This window comes from Seriola aureovittata, chromosome 11 (assembly GCF_021018895.1).
Source record: "Seriola aureovittata isolate HTS-2021-v1 ecotype China chromosome 11, ASM2101889v1, whole genome shotgun sequence".
Taxonomy (NCBI): Eukaryota; Metazoa; Chordata; class Actinopteri; order Carangiformes; family Carangidae; genus Seriola; species Seriola aureovittata.
Genome location: NC_079374.1, coordinates 3,880,343 through 3,902,885, shown reverse-complemented (window position 1 = coordinate 3,902,885; position 22,543 = coordinate 3,880,343). Strand labels below are relative to the sequence as shown.

The 22,543-nt window shown below is 39.4% G+C and overlaps 2 protein-coding genes across 6 annotated transcripts in view; one reads left to right on the top strand and one right to left on the bottom strand.

Annotated features, from left to right (window-relative positions):
- Positions 1-1,448: 1,448 nt before the first annotated feature.
- LOC130177718 (T-cell-specific surface glycoprotein CD28-like) lies at positions 1,449-8,815 on the bottom strand. The gene is made up of 5 exons (XM_056389641.1): positions 8,566-8,815; positions 6,056-6,189; positions 3,342-3,483; positions 3,068-3,225; positions 1,449-2,968 (listed from the first exon to the last, which is right to left on the bottom strand). The coding sequence occupies exons 1-5, from the start codon at positions 8,630-8,632 to the stop codon at positions 2,885-2,887; spliced, it is 585 nt and encodes a 194-aa protein (XP_056245616.1). The 5' UTR covers positions 8,633-8,815; the 3' UTR covers positions 1,449-2,884.
- Positions 8,816-14,110: 5,295 nt separating this feature from the next.
- raph1a (Ras association (RalGDS/AF-6) and pleckstrin homology domains 1a) overlaps positions 14,111-22,543 on the top strand; it is an 80,528-nt gene continuing 72,095 nt past the window's right edge. For 4 of the 5 annotated variants that reach the window (XM_056389008.1, XM_056389010.1, XM_056389006.1 and 1 more), the window contains exon 1: positions 14,111-14,332. The gene's annotated coding sequence lies outside the window, so the exon portion shown is untranslated. The remainder of the gene's footprint in view (positions 14,333-22,543) is intronic. The other variant, XM_056389009.1, reaches the window with a different exon arrangement.

Genomic DNA, 22,543 nt, shown 5'->3' with positions numbered 1-22,543 from the left:
CAATCATCTTGCTGATCTTGCTGTGTCACTGATGTTTATTTTCCCCTTCCAGGGCAAATTAACTGAATATATCCAATGCAAAAGTCCATTATTAGACAAATGTTAGAACCATTTTTGTCTTTCTTCTGTTTCTGACAGTAATGGACAAAATGTTGGAAAAAGATCATTTGAAAACTCTTTTTTTAATTGTTCAAACCTGTGGTTTCTCTACATGTCACTAGCAAAAACAAGTGAACTCTTAGGGTTGTGGTTGGCGTTGTTGGTTGGGAGTTCAAAGTCTCACTTTGACACTGGAGATCCTGTTAATGCAGTTATTACTACATTCTTACATCAGCACTCATGGGTTGGACCACACCCATCGTCAAAATCAGCCTTTATTTTGGTCTCAACTGCAAACCTGTGAAGTTTCATGACTGCATCTTGCATGGTTGTGACGCTATCACTGTGAGTCTGTAGTAATTCCCGCTACAGTATCTCAGAGACCACATTTTGCCATGATCTCACACACACACACACAAAGGTGAACTCAAAAGGTGAAAACAATACCATTCACACTGTTGAGGCTGCTATTGTTTTCACACACTACACACCACACAGTACACATTACACTACCGGCAAGGCAACAGATACTAAAAACTGAAACCTAATAGTTACACATAAACAAGAAATTTTGTTTGTTGAACTATAAATCCAACTAATAAAAACCATCTGCAATTGACACAATACTTAAGAAAAGTTTAGTTTTCTCAAAGACATCTCTCTCTCGCCCATTTCATCGTCTCCTGTTTTTAAAAAGGAACCAGAGGACCTTAAGTGATTTGTCATTGTTGTAGCTAATACAGATTCCACCCGCCAGTAATCTCCTCACCCTCTTTTCCACCTTGAGCCAAACCAGGTGCAGCATGAGAAAAACTACACCCACTTTTACAAAGATTGTCTCATTTTCTTACAAAAAATATACATGAAAAACACTTAATATATCAAAAATCAATGCCAAATCAGGAATTGAAACAAACCAAAATCACACAAACGTTCTCCACGCAGTGCTCATCGCCTACATTAGCTCTAGTAGCTGCTCACAAGGAAGGTCAGCCATATTCATTTAGCCGTTTTTGGCTTTGCTACAATCAGCAACAATCTTTGTTTTCTGTTAATTTCCTGTGAATCCATGCCAACAGTTAATTTGACTTATTTCAATGTATTCATTATTGCACACTCAATTTTCCATTGAGTCATTTCTAAGTAATTTTTCTAGTGCATGAGCCATTTCTGACACATTCAGGATGAAATTTGACTAAACATGAAAGAAAATAATTTCATTCTTGTTGTAACCAGATAAATGAATTCCTTTTAATACGTCAACACATAACTACTCAGAACAAAAAACCTTTGATGACAAGTATCACTGTTAGGATGATGAAGCAAATACAACAAAACTGTGTCACAGGTCTTATGAAAGATTATATTTTTATTTTTTAAACGTAAAATGATAAAAAATGATCACAATAAAAGACTAGCAAAATGTACATTTTCATACAGTGTAAGATTTAATTATCTCTACACAATGTTAAGTGGCATCTTCAGTTTTATTAATAATATCTTAGGTTTACATGCAGAGCAAGTAGCTCTGTGGTGAAAATAGTCAGAGTCAACTGGAAGGACATGTCAAACTATGAACTGGTCTGGAGGAGGAATACTGGTCCCAGGAGCCACAACAGAAAACATTTGGTTGTTGATCAGATTTGGTTTTAAAGTGTCACAGTTTTTTTGTTTTTAGTTTGAATCCCAAAAACATGAGGTGAGATCTGTTTCAATAACCTTAGTAGAGTGATTAACATAAAAAATGATCAGTTAATTTGAATTGTGATAGACAGGAGATGTGTGCAGTGTAACCGAGCTGAGATTGACTCCAGCCGACCAGGATCCTGAACAGGATAAGTAGGTGTAGAAACCAGATGGATGGACGCTGACGTTTATTCTCTACCTTCAGACCACATTTACATAATACACCCATTGCAAAACACACAAAAAAATTCTTATTGACATAGAGAAAAAAAATGCAGAAGAAATGTACTTATCACAAATATTACAAGCTTACACACAAAAAATGTAAAATAGTTTGATTAATTGCGAAGACAATTGTATTTGAAATAATACCAATACAAGTGTTCTGGCCATGAATGATATATTGCATCTGACTTTTTTATGGTACATTATGTGTAAATCCTGTTTCATCTTGTCTGTGAAGATTCTCAGTCATCTCAGTCTTGGTATCTGTAAGAGCTGCATGAAGACAGCTGCACTTGACAAGTGGGGAGTTATTACTTGAGATCACTCCCCAGTCCCTTGCAGCTTAACATCTATCCACACCATGATTCAAGTGACACTCACAATTCACATGATAGCTGTCGGAGGGTTCAACGAATCACATGTGACCTCGACAACTCTCAAAGTGTTAATGACCCAACCAAAAGTTAAATGCCTGATACTCCTCAGTCATCAGTTAGAACTGAAGAGGCCTTTTAGATGTGAGAGGAAACGTCCTCAAGAACCTCAAGCAGTTGCCTTTGTCTAGCTCTTAGAGGTGTTTTCTTCTCCTATTGTGTTATGTTGCTTTTATAGATTCTGTATACCCTTGTGTTTCATAAGTATTCTGACACATTCAAGAGATTGTGTCAGTTTTTTCGTATTTCACACAAGTGCTTAGGATCTCTGTTTACTGCAACAAATTGCTAGCTGCTGCAGGAGCCCTACTTCTAATACGTTATTTCTTCATTTAGTTTGATGTCTTTGTTCAGTTTAAAGAGTAAGTAAAATAAGAGTGATATTAAAATATTTAGCTTTAATAGCTGTGAGAGCTCCTTGTAATTGCCATAAATTACTGTTAAACTTTGTGGGGTTTCCTGAGCTCTGAAGGTCTGGTGTTGATATACACGTTTGTATCGTCGTCATCTCTCTTCAGCTTCCTCTGAGGGATATAACAACAAAAATTCAACTTATATTCACCAATAATTTTCAAAGTTTATACAAGAGACTGAATGAAATCAATCTATGTTTTCATTCTTACCCAAATAACAATGGTAATGCAGGTGATTGACAGGCTGTAGACCAATAAAACACCACATCCCACCCACATCGCCAACTCTGGGATTAATGGAGACCTCTCTGAACAGCTCTGATTGGTTGCTGGGCCAGTGGCATTGATTGCTGGCATAGACTGCTTTTCTATGAATGAATTTGAAAAGAATTCATATATTGTATTTCAATTATAACAAACTGTAACGTAATACAATTGAGTGTAATATATGTAATATATGTAAGTTTTCGGTCATGCATTTTACCATCCACTTTGACTTCAGTGGTGTGACAGTCCTCTATGAATGGTGGAGGGTAAATCACTTCCCTCTTGCAGATGTAAACTCCACTTTTGGTGGCTGTGACTTCAAACTGACCAGACAACGGGCACTCTGGAGGATCATAGTGCTACGTAAAGGAAAAGAGAAAAAATATGGTAATTTATGTGCAGGGACATTAATAGCTGAGTAAAGACTGAACAACTAGAAAAGCTCTCCATAGAGCACATAGCTCCACCAAGGCCCAACAAGCCTACAGGTCTGATAGATCCAGATTATTATCTTGATCTGCACGAAACTGTAGAAAGTCAAAGCTTTCAACACCATAAATATGTCTGAGGTTTTGCATCAAGATACAGAGATTGTTTTCTGAGATCTTGCAAGATCTCGCAATGCAGGGGCGTCACGTAGCGCAGTGGGTTACGCAGGCACCCCATATATAGAGGCTACAGTCCTCGCTGCAGCTGGCCCCCAGTTCGACTGGGGGCCTCCTGTGTGTCATTCCCCCTCTCTCTGCCTCCCCATTTCCTGTCTCTCTACTGTCCTGTCCATTAAAGGCATAATAACTTAAAAAAAGATCTCACAATGCTTGCAACATTGTGAGATAGGGTCAATCCTTTGACCAGATCACACCAAAATTTAATGGGTTCTTTCCTGGCCAATGCCCCATCTCTCGACCAAGTTTGGTGCAAATCGGTTTCTGCACTTTTTGCATAATCATGCTGACAAACCAACAAACAGTGAAGGTAAAAAAGGAATTATGGGATATTAGAAAACAAACAATCACATTTCTATGCCTCCGTGCCGGCGACAGCCAGAGCCCGAGGCATTATGTTTTTGGGGTTGTCTGTCCATCCCTCCATCCCATTCTCGTGAACACAATGTCTAAGTAACACCTTGATGGAACTGCTTCAAATTTGGCACAAACATTCACTAAGACTCAAGGATGAACTGATTTAAATTTGGTGGTCAAAGGTCAAAGGTCAAGGCCATGGTGACTTCACAATACACGGCTCTGGCATTGTGAACGTGATAGCTCAGTAACACTTTGAGGCATTTTCTTCAAATCTCGCACAAAGGCTCACTTGGACTCTAGGATGAACTGATTAGATTCTGGTGAACAAAGGTCAAAGTTCAAGGTCACAGTGATATCACATCCTTGTGACTGAAATATATCAGGAACGCCCTGATGGAGATTCATTACTTCTGGTGCATTCTGACGGTGGTCAAAGGTCAACTTCACTGTGACATCATATGCTCTGCAAAAACATTTCTGACCATTGTTCAATGCTGTAACCCAGGAAGGGGACATTGTGACCATATTTACTGCAACTTAACTGGTTGGTGGAGGCGGACAACTGCAGGGTGGTAATTCTAGTTTATTATATTTTGGATTATTGATCAGATTCAGCAAAATAACCAGTAACTAAAATGATCACATAAATGTACTGGAGTAAAAACTACCGAAAGTTCTGAAATTTAGAGGAGTAGAAGTATTAAGTAACAGGAAATTGAAATTCTTAAGTAAATTACAAGCACCTCAAAACTGATCTTAATTACAATACGTGAGTAAATGCAATTAGTCACCTTGTTGTAGTTGTATGAAGTGTAATGTTATTTTTTGTAGTTTGTGAAATGATCAAGTTTGTGTGCCCTGTTGCTCTGTTGCCGTCTAAGCATTCAGTCAGTTCAGTTCATTCAGTTGAGTGACTGAGTAACTTCTCTTCACTGCGGCAAACTTCAAACACTGCAAAAAAAGGATTTACAGCTACTGTTGCTCCCTAAAGAGTAATTGAACCCAGTCTAATAACCCTGCTTTCACTGCCAACTAGTGGTTGCCAACTTTGTCCTCTGCCTGTACAGCAGTGATGAATCGTCTGTAGTGTTGGTCCAGTCTTGGCCAGTCTAATGTAAGTCAGACTTTTTCACAAAAATAAAGACTCACTCATGTTAAGCTCAGGCCTAAGACCAATGTTACCATGGTAACAATCCGTGACACCTGTGTTGACCGGTAGCACCCAACAACAAGAAACAGGAAAACATGGCTCATAATTTTGTGGTATTCTGACATTCTTATGGAGAGAGCAATGAGAAAGGAATTTTCTGCTGGGGTAAATGAAGCTGAGCAGTTGGATGTGATTCCTTGGTCAGCCATGTGTTTAATTTTGAAATAACTACTTCCAACTCGGCCAGTGCAGCCATGTTTTAGTCCGAGTGTGGAGTTACTCTTTAAAGCGTGACTACACCATGTCTCAAAATCCAGCTTGTGCTGCCATCTAATGGACGGTCACTGCATGCATTCTCCACAGCCTGTGTTGTTCGATGCCAGGTTGAGAACCCCCCACCCCCGCCATGCATTCATGAAATGTCTGTGCAGTGTCGTCCTGGAGCAGAGGTGAGATACTGTGGCTTCCTTGGATGGCACATCGCAGCACTTCACTGCTTGTGGTCAGACTCTCTTAGAGAAAAGGCAAAGACTGAATGATCTTTCAATAACGTACAGTACAACAACTGCAGTGCACAATAACTGTGGTTGTCTGTTTCACAAGTGCAGTGCATGAAGCAATGAGCATTTATAGACTGTGACAAATTCGAAAAGAATTAAGCTTGTGTTTCTTGGAATGATAAACAAAATCTGACATATACAGGCCGCAGACCTTTGTAACACAAACACACACACACACAGATGCACTCTGACTAACCTTATCCAGAAGTATTTTGGAGACGCAGCTGTCATTAAAGAGGAGCTGGTACTTAAGCTTCAAGCTGGCGGCCTCCATAGACGGACAGGAGATGGCTACTTTACTGAGTTTTGGCACTGAGATGGTTTGCTGAACTGACAGACAGAGAGATAAGAGGCAAAAAGATTAGTTATCAAAAACAAGTGCAAAGACATTTGAAACATTTGTAGATGTGAGTAATTGGTGACCACATTGAACTACGTTATAAACCAAATTTAAAGCTGCATTAGGAAAGTTAAATGTCATGTGTCTTCTAATATTCTTCAGTTTAATTCTTATTTTTGTGTAATTCCAGTTTATTACAACTTGGGTCATATTTTCAATCAGAGTTTTTGGTATTTGTATTTATCCCCCATAATAACCTCGTACAAAGCAGACACGGCAAAAATTGCTACGGCAAAGTTTGACATTAGCCTTCGGATAATCAGACAGGAAACACCACGGTTTCAGATTATATAAATTACTTTATTTGGAAAACGTCAGTCATAGTCAATGCACAACAAAACAGTGTGCATACAACTATGGTAAGCTCAGGAGGTCAAACTTGTCATATCTAAACTGTTACAGACAACAGTTTGTTGGATCACCCAATGATTTGTTTAAAACGTCAGCGCTCGTATCGCTGAAGCTGTCCTCATTTTAGCCAAAGAGTTGCGTTCCCAAGTCTTAGCAATTAACTTGGTGAGTGTAATATTCCTATAGCCAGTATATGTGGTGGCACAAGGCTGCAGAAATATGACCTGAGTTGTAATAAAACAGAATTATCCTTTGAATATTTATATTATTTAATATTTATATTATTATGATATTTTACATTTATCTGGTTTCACTCTCCAACTGTTTCATTTCAAACAAAAAGGATCAATCAGAATCTTAAACCTGCTACTGCTCACTTTTTAACCTCAATTCAGGAAAGGGTTGTTTTTTTTTTCTTCAGAGTGTGATGATATTTTTACTTATGCAACAAATACACCAGCATCTAAACAACAGGAAACACCTAACCACTAACACAGTTAAATAGATGTAAGTAGTACTAATAGTATTTTCCTTGCAGTGGTGGAAGGTCACAAAATACTCTAGTACAATTTTGAAGTACTACTGTCACTACTTTACTACTTTACTTGAGTATTTCCATTTTATGCTACTTTATATTAATTTAAAGGGAGCTATTGTACTTTTTACTAAACTACATTTGAGAGCTGTGGTTTGTTTGTAGTTGTTAGTTGTTAATTTGCAAAGTAAGTATTGAATTGTTGTTAAATAAAATAACCGCCAGTATGTAAAGTAGTAATAATTTAGAGCCGTCTCAACCAGCTACAATAGTATAGTAATATAAAATCCAATCGTATTAAAATCACATGGTGAATTACTTCTGGACTGAGTACATTTATTTTTTGATATTTTAATTACTAACAGTCGACTACTTTTGCTTATGTAACATTTTGAATGCAGGACTTCTACTGGTTACTTCTAAAAGTTTTCTGAAACCTTCAGGATCCGGATTCTGCCTCGCAGAGCCTTCCTGTTAAACTCTGTGGCTCAACATGAAGCGAGAAGAAAGACGAGCCTCCAGTTTCTGTTCTAATAATAGAAGTTAAAGCAAATCCAAAAGGCAAAATTCAAAATAATGAAAAATTATATCCAGTTAAATCCAGTTTTGGATAATACAACATAAAACAGATACTCTTTGTTTTTTTGTTTGCCCTGATGCAACAGTTTATACGAGGTTTACGGAGATATGAATGAATATATCATTTGAATTGGAAAACACTGAGTTGTAATGAACTGAGGTGTCATTGGGTTTTGTTGGTCATCCACTACTGTCACTGTGTCTCAGTTCCCTGCCAATCTAAATTGTCCTAAGTGGAGTTGAGGAGGTTATTAATTTATATTAATTTGTTGATTCATTAGAATATATCTGAACTTTTCATTGGGGAAAAAGGAGCCCAAATTATCACAAGACATCCACAATAATTTTTACTTTACCCAGTCAAATATCAAATATAAACCAGCCCAATGGATGGTAAACTGCCCAAACTGGTTACAGGGGGAAAGGCATACAGCATGAAACAATATATACTATATCAATATAAAATCTATTTTCTATATAATTATGTATGTTTTTTCCAGTTTAAATAGCATCTTGATGGATGTCTAAAGTAATAATCTGTGTTATGGAGTTGACATACAGTAATCACAGTGTTTGCTTCATTAATCAACCATTATCACTGTAGCTGCAGACCTCAGAGAAAATCCTCTGACGTGAATAGACGAAATATGAAAGAGCTTTAGTCTTTATTTTGCTGAACTACTTCTTCCTGATATCAGGATCTGAGTGCCAGGGCACATGAAAGTCGTCATTCTGCAGTCATTCTGAAAGTCCCGATGTTGGTTAAAAGAGAACCGTTCTCTGAAAGAACCGTCACTTCTTCGAGCTCTGACGCTATTTCATCAAAGTTAACTCTTCTTACCTGGGCACCTCATGACTTGTCCATCACTCAAACACACCATCAGCATCCACAGGACCCCCAGCCTCATCTTGTCCTCCTGACCGGCTGCTGCTACTCGTCGATGTGTGATAGTAGCCTGTACGATGGAAGGTTTTTCTTCTCCTCCAATGGGGGATTGTTGCTACCCTGACGACCGTCGCTGCAGCAGGACCATCTGTGTTGTTCAAATATTTTATAATACGTAAATGTAATTGTGTGACTTTGTTTGAATCAGATCGGAACACTTCCTGTGTGAAGCTGTGAAACCATATTCTACACAATGAACCCACATATGCACGTACACACATGCTGACAGATAAGCCTGCAAACATGTGCAAACACACACACCATTTACATATGTTTATATTGTAAGATGCATACATGCACGGTGACATGCTTCCACATGTGCACAGTCTCCTCTTGCACACACACACATACACACACATGCACACACACACACTTGCAGAGAAAGTTAGGAGGTTTTATAGACCACACTAATGCCCACGTTCAGGTGTAAGATCATATCATACAGTACATCTGAGCTTGAACATAAACTGGCATTCAGAAGTTTAACCTAAAATTAACTGTCAACATGTTTTTAAAAACACACTGTAAGCAGAGGGGCAGCAGGGGCTGATGGGAGGAAGAACGTTTGAGGCTGAAATCTTTCTCTGGAATAGGGGTGGTGTTTTTTTTTCCTTCCAGACAAAGTGGTGTAATAGAGTAAAGAAAGTCTGACTGACTGTGGCAGTGAAAAATACAACTGCAGCTTTAGACAAGGCTGAGGCCACAGTCTGAGTCCTCTACAACCGGCTTGAAATGTTTTACTTTTTCCAGAACTTTTAAGAAACACTTAAAGATCTATTATTCAGCACCTGGACAAGAAAAAGCTGAAGAATCATCTGTATTTATATTTAGATGTCTTCTCTCTGAGCTAACTTCAACAGTTTCTTCATCTAAACGATCAACTTGTCATCTAGACCCTCTCCTACCGAGGCTGTTCAAGGATGTTTTACCTTTAATTATCACTTCCATATTTGATCTGATAAATTTATCTTTTAAGTTTGCAGTAATTAAACCTCTACATAACAAGCCTAGTCTTGACCCAAATGTTTATTCCCCTTTATTTCTAAAATCCTTGACAAAGCTGTTGCAAACCAACTATGCATTTATTTGCATAGGAATGGTTTGTTTGAAGATTTTCAGTCAGGATTTAGAGGCCACCATAGCACAGAAGCAGCTCTGATGAAAGTTACTAACAATCTCCTCGTGGCCTCAGAGAATGGACTCGTCACTATCCTTGTCTTATAACATCTTAGTGCTGTGTTTAACACCATCGATCACAAGATTTTATTAGAGAAACTGGAACATGTCATTGGCATTAAAGGAACCGCACGAGGCTGGTTAAAATCATACTTATCAGATAGATTCCAGTTTGTCCATGTTAATAATCACTCTTCCATGCACACGAAAGATAACCATGGAGTTCCACAGGGTTCTGTGCTAGGACCTATACTTTTCACCCTAAATGTGCTTCTTTTAGGCAATATTACCAGGAAGCACCACATAAATCGCAACTTCTATGAAGATGACACCCACCTATATTTATCTGTGAAGCCAGATGAAACTAACCAGGTAGGTGAACTTCAGCCATGTCTTAAAGACATTAAGGCCTGGATGACCTGTAATGTTTTCCTTCTAGATTCATACAAAATTAAGTTATTACACTTGACCTATCTATATCTAATCATACAGTTACTTTTGATGGCATTACCCCGACTTCCAGTTCCACATTAAGGTAGGGCTGACCTGGATGCCTTGATTTCAAAGCTTCAACTGTTGCCATGCTAATCAACATAATCGAATGCTGTGTTTTTTATTACAAGATTACACTACAAGACTACAACATGTCCTTTGCACTGTTAACAAGTACTTGCTCATGGAGGGAGCTGTTGAGTTTCTCTCTATAATATGGCAAGGTGTTGATGTTACTCTGTAAGGTGTCTTGAGTTAATGTATGCTATCCAGCAAGGCTGCAATTTACCAACCACTAGAGGTCTGCAAACACAAGATTTCCAGCTACTGTTAAGTTTTTAATACACAATATTACAACAACTCCTCCGACCCTTACCGGACCTCGGATGTCACAGTTACAATAATAAACACATGGACTGTACCGGGCATGGCATGCCTACCTAGACAATAGGTTTTTTTTACAGGACAGTCTCCAATATTGACATGGTGAAAAGTTCAACTCATGTCTGTCTTTTCAACTGGAAATGTTTTTAAGTGTTTCCCTAGAACAAATCCCGTTTCCCGAATCCCTAAGTTTCAAAAATGAAATGTTAAAATGCTGCTAAAGCCATTTAGTGGTTGTTGCATGCTCAGTATGCTGAGCACTGCTTTGAAGTACCTTGTGCATCATTATAGTAGTTCTGATTGTGGTCCCAGATACAGAACACACCAGACCACAGAAGCCATGTTCAGAAGCACAGCAGACCCCTTTTCCTCTCTGTAATATTTAGTGTGAAACCCATAATAATTTGCATGACTTATATACTAGACTTATATACTGTTGAATTTGGGCCACAGAGAGTTAGTAAATTCCTGCTGGTGAAAAGAGTTCACGAGTTTACCTGCCTCTGTGTCTCTGGTCAGGAGCCAGAATCACAGGCAGACTGCTTCACACAAACAAATGAGAGTGTACTGATTGTTTGAGATAGAAATGTGCTGTGAGCTGGAAGGTTGTCAAGGCACTGAGATATGTAATGTAGATTAGTGGTTTTTTGATGATTTTTAATGGTTTTTTTTCTATTCAACAGAAAACAATCAGGAGGAAATTCCTTTTTCCATCAGGTATAAGCCAACATGCAGGGGATGTCCCACTTCAACCGACTGCACCTCCACATTAAAGTCTACATGCCTCTGTGTCTGTGTGAATATCTCTCTGTAAGTATAATCTGCACTCTGTCAATGTTGGATCTTGTAATAATGGAAAATGACGTTTTGCGATGTTTGACGTGGAGTCTCTTTGTACTAAATCTTCCAGGTGATTCAAAGTTGCGGTTGAGGTTTTAGAGATTTGAATTATTTTCATATGAATTCACAGTAAAAAGGTCAAAACCCCTAGAGGTTTGGGTGACAGTTCCCCACCTACTCAGTGCAACACGCAACTCAAGTGAGATGTTACATTGTGGTTTACAGCTGCAGCTTGTATCACCTCCTCTTCCTTCCTCCCTGCTGCCTGCCTAATTGTTCTGCTGTGGGATACACTGCAGCAGATATGTTTTCATACACATACACCTTATAATATAACAATCCTGCATTAAATCCTCCCGTCATGAAGGTTATAATGTTCAGTTTGAGTTGAAACAGTTTTAAAGAGATGTTGATACAACACTCATCCTTATGGAGGATTTAGTTTGTGGCGCTGTTGAACTTTATTGCATTATAATAAAAGGGTGTTCCTGTTGTTACTACAACAGATTCAACACTAACTCAACAGTTATAACTTTCATAGAGATAATAATTTTAGCCAGGTGAGTGAACATTAACATTAGGGAAGATTATAAACTTTCAAATTCTCTTTAACTGCACAGATAATCCATAAAAAATGCTTTAATATATAACAATCCATTAATGTATCAATTAATTTATCAATTTAATTGCATCAGAACTACAGCAATAGATAAATTACTGTCATTTTAAGGGATTCAGTTTCGTAACTTTTTATTCCTCCACACCGGCGACAGTCAGCACCGGAGGCATGTTGTTTTCAGGTTGTCCGTCAGTCCCATTCTCATGGACGGGATATCACAGTGACACCTCGACAGAACTTCTTCAGATTTGGCAAAAATGTTTACTTGGACTCAAGGATGAACCGATTTGATTTTAGCTGTCAAAGGTCAAAGATCAAGATCACATTGACTTCACAAAACCTGGGTTTGGCCTTGTGAAAGCAATATCTCTGTAACGCCTTGAGGGAATTTCTTCAAATTTGTTAAAAACGTTGATTTGAACTCAAGGGTGAAGTGATTAGATTTTGGTGGTTAAAGGTCAAAGGTCAAGATCAGTGTGACAAAGCAATTATGGCAAAATTTCACACATGGTTAATATTGTATACGACTGTGGATAAACAGGGATGTAACCTGAAACTAGTCTGAGGGCGGAGGCAGACAACTGTGAGGTGGTAATTCTACAGTTATTTTATTAAAAAAATTTTTACAGTGCTTATTGTTACTTTACTTGGATTTTTGAGGTTCAATATGCAGAACGCTTTTATTTTGAAATTTGAAATATTTACATACTACATTTTTACATATAAGTTCTGGATTTTTTCATTGGGGGGAAAAGGAGAATGTGTATTTTAATTTTTATGTTTTTAACTAGGGAATACTTTTATCTTATTTTACTATTATTATAATAAAGATATGTATGCTATATTTACAACCTCATAGTCCAGCTGCCTCTGATAACCCGTGTGGAAAATATATTCTCATGGAAATGTATTTTTTATTTTTTTATTTTTTGTTATTCCAGATTTGCCCAGTTGTATAACCCCTTCGCTTTATACCACTAATGCTTGGATTTGAACCGATCCTGCTTATTTAGCATTTGGCTTTAATACTGTGGGCTACATGTCAACATATGTTATTAGTTTGCACACATGATTTAACCTCCAGTATTTCTACACAGGCAGTGTCAGACCAGCAGAGGTCAGACTTTGATATGAAAAACAGCTTAAAAACTGGGCAAGGTGCTGTGTGTGTGTGTGTGTGTGTGTGTGTGTGTGTGTGTGTGTGTGTGAGGGGGGGGGTGGGGGTGGGTGAGAGAATTTACAGAATATACAATATAATAACAATTATGAATTATGATAGAATAAAATAGAATACAATAGAATACAATAGAATAGAATGACCTCATCAGGCCTGATTGGCTGAGGCTGATTCTGGGTTGGGCAGGACAGGAAACAAGGCACCGGGAACGCGCAGGGTATGGATCCGCGCTCCCGCTGAGTTTTTTGGGATCCGGTGTAGAGCTTGAGGACGAGTGAAGTCAGACTCTAACTGTGCGGAAATGAGTCAGTTTCAGCTTCATAATAAAAGACAAACTGATTCAAAGTCGACATTTCTGTGAAGACAATTTGTTTTACTTAAACACTGTACTACTTTTAGAATACTCTCTCCTCAATTAGTGTTTTTTTTTTTTTTTTTTAATTTAATAGTATTGATTATTTTATTGATAATATAGACCTGGGGTTCCCAACATGGGTCAGTAATTAGCCTAATCTGTCAGATGATCGTAGCCTAAAAATTAGAAATTAATCAATTAAATGGATAAAGCATATTAATGGCAGTTTGAAAATAAGTATGTATTTCTCAGAGAGAAAAATGAGACAGGTTTAGTTGCCTTATTTGTTTAAAACGTGTTTATTTATTTGTTTGTTTATTTAATCATGTAACGATGTTGCTAGTTTTATTGTGAAATTCCGGCCCGGAAGTCGTCGGTCTTGGCCGCCTCTAGCTTGACTTCAGTGTAAGCAGTGTTGGGATTCAGTGTGGCAGCAGGGGAAATCTGGGATATCTGGGAAAGGGGAGTCGGTGAAAACCCGGACTAAACCGGCAGAAATCCCGACGAAGCCTTGGCCGTCACACCGCGGGGTTCCCCGGCGGACACGGACACCTCTCCTCTGATCTCCCCGCTGCTGGCTGCGGTTTTTCTCCCGGATAACCTCACCAGGATCTGCACAGTGAGTAGCCCGATTCCCCCCTCACCTTAACGCATCTCTATCCCACCACATCCACCCTGCTTTCTCTTCTCCGCGCTGCTTCATGTCTGGAATAAAACTCCTCGCAGACATTCAGACCTTTATTTAGACCTGTATTGTGTGAGCAGACGGAGAGCGGCTCCTTTAATTAACATCCGCTGCAATAAAAGCCAATTAATCCCGTTAGTGGCTGCATGTGTATGCAGAGAAAGAAGGGGGGGGGGGGGGGGGGGGGGGGGTTGACAGAGAAAACGACTGGCTTCACAGAAAAAAAAAAAAAAAATGCTTTCATTCACTACTGCTGATTAAATGCATTTCAGTAGGGGACTGCATGTGCATACATAGGGCTGATTTCAGCCTGAACGCGCCGTCATACGTTGTGCATGTGTGTGTTTTTTTTTTTTCCTCTCTCGGTGCTGTTTTAAACGCCGCAGGGCCTGCAGAGCTCACACTCCCGGCCCTGGATGCGCAGGTTCGCCGGGGAGCAGCAGCCGGCTGACAGCGCCTTTCCAGCCGGAATATTTGCGTTTGGTTGCTGCAGCTCGGAGGCCAGGCGTGCTGAACTGACACCAGCAAGGCGTGGCATTCATCTAGCATTACACAGCTATGGGCGTGTTCCCCCGCAGCTGCCACACAACAGACTTATAAAATGTATAGTTTATTCAAATGCAGTTATTACACATGTCCCTATAAATAAGACTGCATCATTGTGTGCCCTTTTCGTTTTTAATTATATCTTCATTAATAACCAGAGTGGTCGGGGTTTGCCCCAAGTCTCATTTAAAGTCATTTAAAATTCAGCATCATCAGACATGCAGGCCTGCCATCTGTCTGTCTGCCTGCCTGCTGATCAACCTGTCTCACCATCTTGTCCTCCAGCTGTAGACTGACTTCCCTCCGACTTATTGCAGGTAGACCTGTCTCGCTGCCAGCTCCTAACGCTCTTAATGGTCTCAAAAGAATCCCAGCAGCATTGCATTGCATTGGCCTGAACACTGAAAATAAGGGTTTATTAGATCGCATCAGGAGTCGTTTTAAGATATGAATCTGAACAGGTTCATGTTCAAGTTAAGGCCAAGGCTCGTTGTGGTGGTAAGGTGTTTGTTTTGGCGGGTGCGATGTTTCCTGACAGGAATGATGGCAACATAGCTACATGTCTAAATAACCTCAACAGTTTTTGTTCCTGTTTACAGGTATGCATCCCTTTTCAAAGAAATGCATTTATAAAAATCTTACATTGAAATCACACCCTATTCTTCTGGGTATGACATCAGCGATGATGTATTAAAATTGTGTCCTACAAAGTGTGATTTAATGAGCCGACCGTAACCTTAAAAGTGGCCTGGCTACAGATCCCTACAGTATAGAATAGGTCAGCAAAGGATTTTAATCAGAAATTGCAGCATGAGTTGCACTTGTGCGAAACAAGAACTTCCCATCTGAAGATTGATTGGCTGGTGGGTTTCATTGCCAGATTGTGTTTTAAGACTGCACTTTGGCAAAAATTTGAGTCAGGGTTGTTGATTGTTTCTGTCTCAGTCTCATTCAAATGAATGAGGATGCTGATTTTGATGCAGTGATATCATCAGTCTGAGTGTAGCATACCGCTCTCCGGGCTTAACATTATTTATTACCAGTGCCAATACAATACAGAACTTTAGTTTTAACATCTAGTACTAAAATGATACTCTCTGCAAAAACCTTTTTTTTTTTTTTTTTTGTACTTATGTATTGATATTGATGCATAAGGACATGAAATACTCACTTTGATGTCCACCATTCTGAGCTGTTTGGTGATTTCAAGTGTGATTCTGATCAATACTTGAGATTTTTCCAAACAATTTTCCTTAAAATATTTGATATACTACTTCATACTCTCAGTGGTGTTGGGATATCGTGTCCCAGTGCTGTAATCTGTAACCAGGCCCATCAGTGCTGAAGTGCAATCGTAAAGGACAGACTTGAGACGTCCCACCTCTGTACCACACTCGCGTGCAGCAAACTGGGGCAGAATTCAGTGGCCTATCTCCCAGTAGCATTGAGGGTTAACTGGAGTATAAAAATCCCTCCTGCCCTACTTCAACTGAAGGCTGCTCTGACCGTGTCCAACCAGCCAGTTCAGCTTGAGTTTTACATCTGAGGCCTGCAGCGTCCTGGTTTCCTGATATCCTTCACTGTTGGTTAGTGTTTCTGCACTGCACCTCCCAATGATCCATCTATTACCTATCAACCATTATGGTGATGTCTTTGGATTTTCTATTGATTTTTCTCTTGGTTTCGTAGGTGGTAGTCTTTCCTTCGGTAAAGGTGTGTTTCAGGAGCAGGTGTTTTCCCTGGGAAACAGGAACCTTAAGAGGGACTCATTTCCCCTACCCGTGATTCTACTGGAAGAACCGGGGTCTGAATTAAGTTCTGGGGAGATTGTTTAACCCCTGCAGCCGACAACAGGTTTTGCTTCTAGTTTGAGGCTGACATTATTCACGATGAAGCAGCCAATGGGTTTTATGACCAATGGAATGACAGCAAAGTTCGGTCTTTGTTGTCCATTTTTGCTGCGGATGACACATGAAAGGAGACTGTCGCGCTTTAACCCCCAGGAACGTTCCTGGAACTTTTGGTGCAAAAGCGCCTATTGATGCTGTTTGAGCAGCTGGTTATTGAATTAATCAGCACGTTCATGCTCCCCAGAGGTTGAGTTCCCTGCAGCACCACCCCTCAATATGTTAAGCCAAGATGTCAATTTTGCACTCCAGATATCTCGGTGATGATAGAACACTTAGATGAAACTGATGTGGATAATTAGTTTGGATAATGCTCAGCGAGTGGTGGAGGCTTCACTTGTCTTGCTCAGGGGCACTTAAGTGGATGCGAATCTCTGTTGTGGGAATTGCACATCTGCATTTCCATGCACTGGAGTTAGGAGACGATGTTGGCGTTGTGTGCTTCCTCTGGCAGCTCTGCAGCCGTTGTGTAAACATCAGATCGAATGCACTGCTTACATCTGTATCAGCTGCTCTGGTGCAGTTTGTCAGGAAATTCTCACCGGTGGCTACGAGAGGTCAAACCAGGTCACGCTCTGATGTTGTTGTTTTCTTCTCCCTTTCTGTCCGTCATAGTGTGTGTGTGTGTGTGTGTGTGTGTGTGTGTGTGTGTGTGTGTCTGTGTCTGTGTCTGTGTCTCTGTCTGTCTTTTTCTAACCAAGTGTATGGAAAAGTCATCCCTTCTTCTCTCAGGAAATTCCTCTTTGTCCCAGGGGTAAGACAGACAGAGAGGGTGTGAAGGAGCAACAGAGCAGATCTGCTGCAGAGGGACACTCCAGGCCATAGTCAATTTTATTTTGTTGCGAAAGTTAAACTATCCAATATCTTACCATGTTGTGAATATTTTGACATTTCCTCCCCTTGGTGCATTCAAGGAAGCACGGACATTTGATGTTTAACATTTGGCCCCATACAAAGCTATCATTTTAATCCAAGTAACAACCATCTCTAGGAAAAAAACCCAACTGAAATTCGTGTTTTCATGTATTTCAAATGTCCATTAACTTGATCTGGACTGAAAACATAACTTGGGTTAAATAGGACTAACCTATAACACAGTGTATAGTGTAATGCAGCACTACTGTGTAGTAGGCTATAGTGCAGTCTGTTTTGCTGTGTCAGTGCTAAACCTGCAGAAGAGACACTCGCATATTAAACCGCATCAGGACTGGAGCTATGAACTCTGTGTGTGTGTGTGTGTGTGTGTGTGTGTGTGTGTGTGTGTGTGTGTGTGTGTGTGTGTGTGTGTGTGTGTGTTCTTCATTCACAGCTTTGTCTGTTGGACTGCTGACCAGTTTGTCTGGTTGGCAGTGATGTAGAGCTGCTAATTTCACCGCAGCAGGGGTTGCAAGTACATGCTGGGCAAATAAAACATGAAGCTTCATGGCTACCTAGCTGAATTTAGGCTAGCTAGTATGGCTATTGTGAACCTGGAGATTCAGCCAGGCTAACTGGCTAACCCAAATGCAACATACTGTTTATTAGCTGCACCTAGCTATTCTAATGAGGACTAATTGAAGAGCCCTTCAACAAATCATGCATTCATGAAGGTTTCTAATTATTGTTTTTTAAGAAGACTATTTTAAAGAGGCATAGATTAAACTTTTCCGTCATTTAAGTCATTTTGTGCAGTTGAATTATACAGTGTTGTGCGTTATTACTGCACTGATATTTTGTCCACCCCATTTAGTCTATCCATTGGAGGTGGACTCCACTGCGGCTCAAACACCACTTCAGTGGTGCTAATAAGGTGGTAATCGTAATTCATTTATCCTGCCGACACAGGAATCGAACTTACTGCCAACTTTCCAGTTACAAGCCCCCACTTATGTAACTTTTCCCTGCTTCAAATACCAAAAAAACAGCTGAAATAAATTATCACTGTAGAAGTGCGAGTGAAATTCTGGCACTTTATATGGCTTTGGGGCTTAAAGAGCAAAACTGTGAGTTCTGACTAGGACTGCAAGTAATGATATTGTTCATTATCGAATAATCTTACTCTTGAAAAATGCCCTTATTTACCACAGCCAAAGGGGAGGTATTCAAATGTCTTGTTTTCAACTGACAGTCCAAAAGCACAAAGATATTCACTGTACTGTCATATATTAGTGTTTCCCATATTGACTTATTTGTGGTGACCCGCCACAATATCAGCATTTACTGCCACATATTCATTTTCTATTTATTTACTATTTCAAATGGATGAAATCTTATTTCATTGTAGAGTTGTGTGCAGTGCATTCATTCGCTCAGCTCTTCCTACCCCTTCTCTCTCTTTCTCTCTCTCTCATTGACATTGGACCCATCTGTCATAGTCGGACTGGCCTTTGGGAGTACCAGGAGATCTCACCGAATCGGCTGGCTGTCAAAAAATCCTTAAAGTTTTTACTGTCCCTGTCTGTTTCTTTCACGTACCTGTCAGTCAGGGTGCATATGAGTGCATGCCGCTTGAAGTTTTTAGGATTTTTGGTTCTCGAAAAAGCTCCATGTTTTTCAACATGTTACTTGACATAAAGAAAGGTTTATCTACACTATGAGGGTAGTGCAGCATCTGGACAATTTACAACAATTTGCACCAACTCCAGCAGTAACAAACAAGACCAATTGACACACTACAGGGAGTATTGCTCAGGATCAAAGGAAGTGCAGTGTCTAGTATGAAGGGTTTTTTTTAGATGATGCTCTCAAGTAAAATGCAAGCTGGATTAACGCAGGCCAAGCAATCAGCCCCTGTTGACAGGCTCATTTTGAATGGACAGTGCACTAGTTGGATTCAGGTGTGTAGAAGCTGCACAAAATCATGTTGTTAGAAGTAGAAAGATCAAGAAGGTGAAAGAAAGCAAGCCTTTGGTCACTGATTGATTATCATTGTGTAAAGACATTAAAGGACGTTTTAAGGTCACACAGTATTATTTCAAACACAACCTTCCGTGACCATTAGAAAGGGTGGTCCTCACGAGTAACCAAAAACACAGGTGGACCCCACTAGTGAGGAAAACGTGTGTGTGTGTGTGTGTGCGCACGCTCTGATAACAATAAATGGTTTTTCTGCTGTTTGTTGTTGAAACAGGGAACTGGCAGCTGAATGCAATGACTCAGCGTGTGTGTGTGTGTGTGCGTGTGTGTGTGTGTGTGTGTGTGTGTGTGTGTGTGTGTGTGTGTGTGTGTGTGTGGGAGGGAAACACACACACACACACACATTTAGAGAGAAACATAATATAAATGGGGTATCCAGATGAGGTAACAGTACTCCAGTTTCCTGTGTCTCTCCTTTGTTAACTGCTCTGTAAAATAAACACCAAACATCGGAACAGTAAAATGGCCTGATAGAGTGTTCAGCAGACAGTATCTTAATATTTCAGTGTAATCTTTACTGAAATCTGACTTTACAAAAACAGTGGAGGAAGGGTTTTGTGTATTTCTGTGGTATGTGCATCATGAAAACCTCTCCAAACCCCTCAGGGTTCAGAGGTCAGGGATGCCATTTAGAAAGCTGGTGTTGGTGTGAGGGACATTCCTCTCATAGTCCGGTGACGTGGTCAAAGAATGAGGAAATGTGGGAAAAACAAACTACAAATGATGTTTTATTTGTTGGCGCAGTTGTCACTTTAACAAATGCAGTCAGCTGTTCGCACAAACAGCAAAAACAGCCTCAAGGCAAATTGATCTAAAGACAAAAAGGAGTTTAGATTCAGATATTCCAACAGTACTATATTCATTTCCTCGTTTTGAGAAATTATAACTTGTTTTTCTGTTCTTTTTTTTTTAGGCAAACTTATCAAAGCTGTTGTAAAGGAACTTAACAAAAAATAATGCATTTGTAAAATTTTGATTTCAAGCAAAGGATCTGCTCAAAAAAGTATAAATACGATTAAAATTTGACAAAATGTCAAAATCTGGCAGCTTTAATATTTGACAGTTTTTGATGCTTGATCCTCTGGACACAAAAGTATTAGATTCGATACCCAGTCTGAGTTTGAACATTCAGCAGTAAGGATGTTTTTTATCCTGATATGTGTTGTTTCATTATCTCCGGATACAGAATACAATTTAGAAATGATATTTGACATTGAGTAGTTGTGCATTAAGAAAATATAGCTTCATCATGGCTTTACATTTATTTTTGATACTTTCCTTTAGTGTTGTTTGATTTCTGTGGAGAAGGAAATGCGAGTGTGGATCTGGTCTCTACAGGATTTTGTACAGACTCCCTTCATGAACAAAACCCTGAAGTTCAAATGCAGTTTTCAACCAGCAGCAGCACTGTCTGTCTCCATCTCTGTCTCTCTTTAATTCCAGACAGATGTAGAGTCATTCTGGCTGCTGTTGCCGTGTTACTGCACAGCCCTCGTTCTTGGAAAATTTAATCTCATTTTTCTTTTTTCTTTTTCTTTTTTTTTTTTAATTCTTTTATTTTTCTCTGTCGTGTTTTTCCTCTGAGTTGTATCACTCCAAGCCAAGCCACTTTCTCTCTCCCACTCTCTCTCTCTCTCTCTTTGTCATTCTGTGTCTATGTCCCTCGGCCCTTGTGGAGATCCAGGGGCAGGCTGTGCAGCTGGGGATCAGGACTGTCGTTTTTGAGTGTGCTGAATAGAGGCTGAATCTGTTTCATTTTCTTTTTTAAAGTTTCTACTTAGGAGTGGTGGAAGAAGCATTCAAATACTTTTAGGTAGGATTCAAATTCAAGCAAAATGTATTGTCCATCAGAAGGTGGTCTCACAAGTAAAAAAACATGCAGTGCATACATTCAAATTTTTACCAGGAAAAAAGTACAGAAGTATAATCAAAGACTAAAAACTAAAATTACTCATAAAGAAGGCAGAATTACTGCGTGCTGTTGTATTGCACACGTGCAATCAGAATTTCACTGTTGTAGCTGGTTTAGGTGGAGCTAATTTACATACTGTTGGAAGGTTTATGTCGGCAGTGCATGTCTAGTTTATGAGCTTTATCACTGATATATTGCTATCGGCAAATAAGTAACAAGAAATAGCAGAACAAAAGTGTCTAAGATATATTTATGGTAATTCAAAATTGACGCAATTATACTTTGTCCACCAGAGGACACCGACAGCTTTAATTTTTAACAGTGAAATGTCCCGTTCATTATATAAAATGGTCACATTTATTCAGGCTAATAACCACTTTTTAATAAAAAAAAAATAGCCTATACATATATCATTTCATTTTAGTGGAATCACAGTAAGTGGATTTGTTCATGGGGCCACAGTACTTTTTTTTTTTAAATTGTGCAAACTCAACTTAACTGAACTTTGAATGTGAATTTGCACGTGGTTAAGGTGCAGAAAACCCAACCACAACGTCCACAGTTCAATTCTTTAGGGACTTTTGTTTCATGTCATAACCCTTCGCTCTTCCCCTGTTTCCTGCCTCTCTCTAGACGTCTAACTGTTAGCTTAAAGAAAAATACCCAAAAAATTATCTTAAAGAAAAGAGCAAGTGTGAATTTGCACTGTTGGCCAATAGTGAACCCTTTTGATACAGCTAACCTTTGAGGGAATGCAGAGCTTTTATTTCACCTCCTCTGCTCGAGTATAAATTGCTCCACAGATTGAACATGCATTGCAGACGGTAATGAAACAGGAGTCGATGGTTCAAACACTTGAATAAAATGTTTGAACTTGATGTCTTG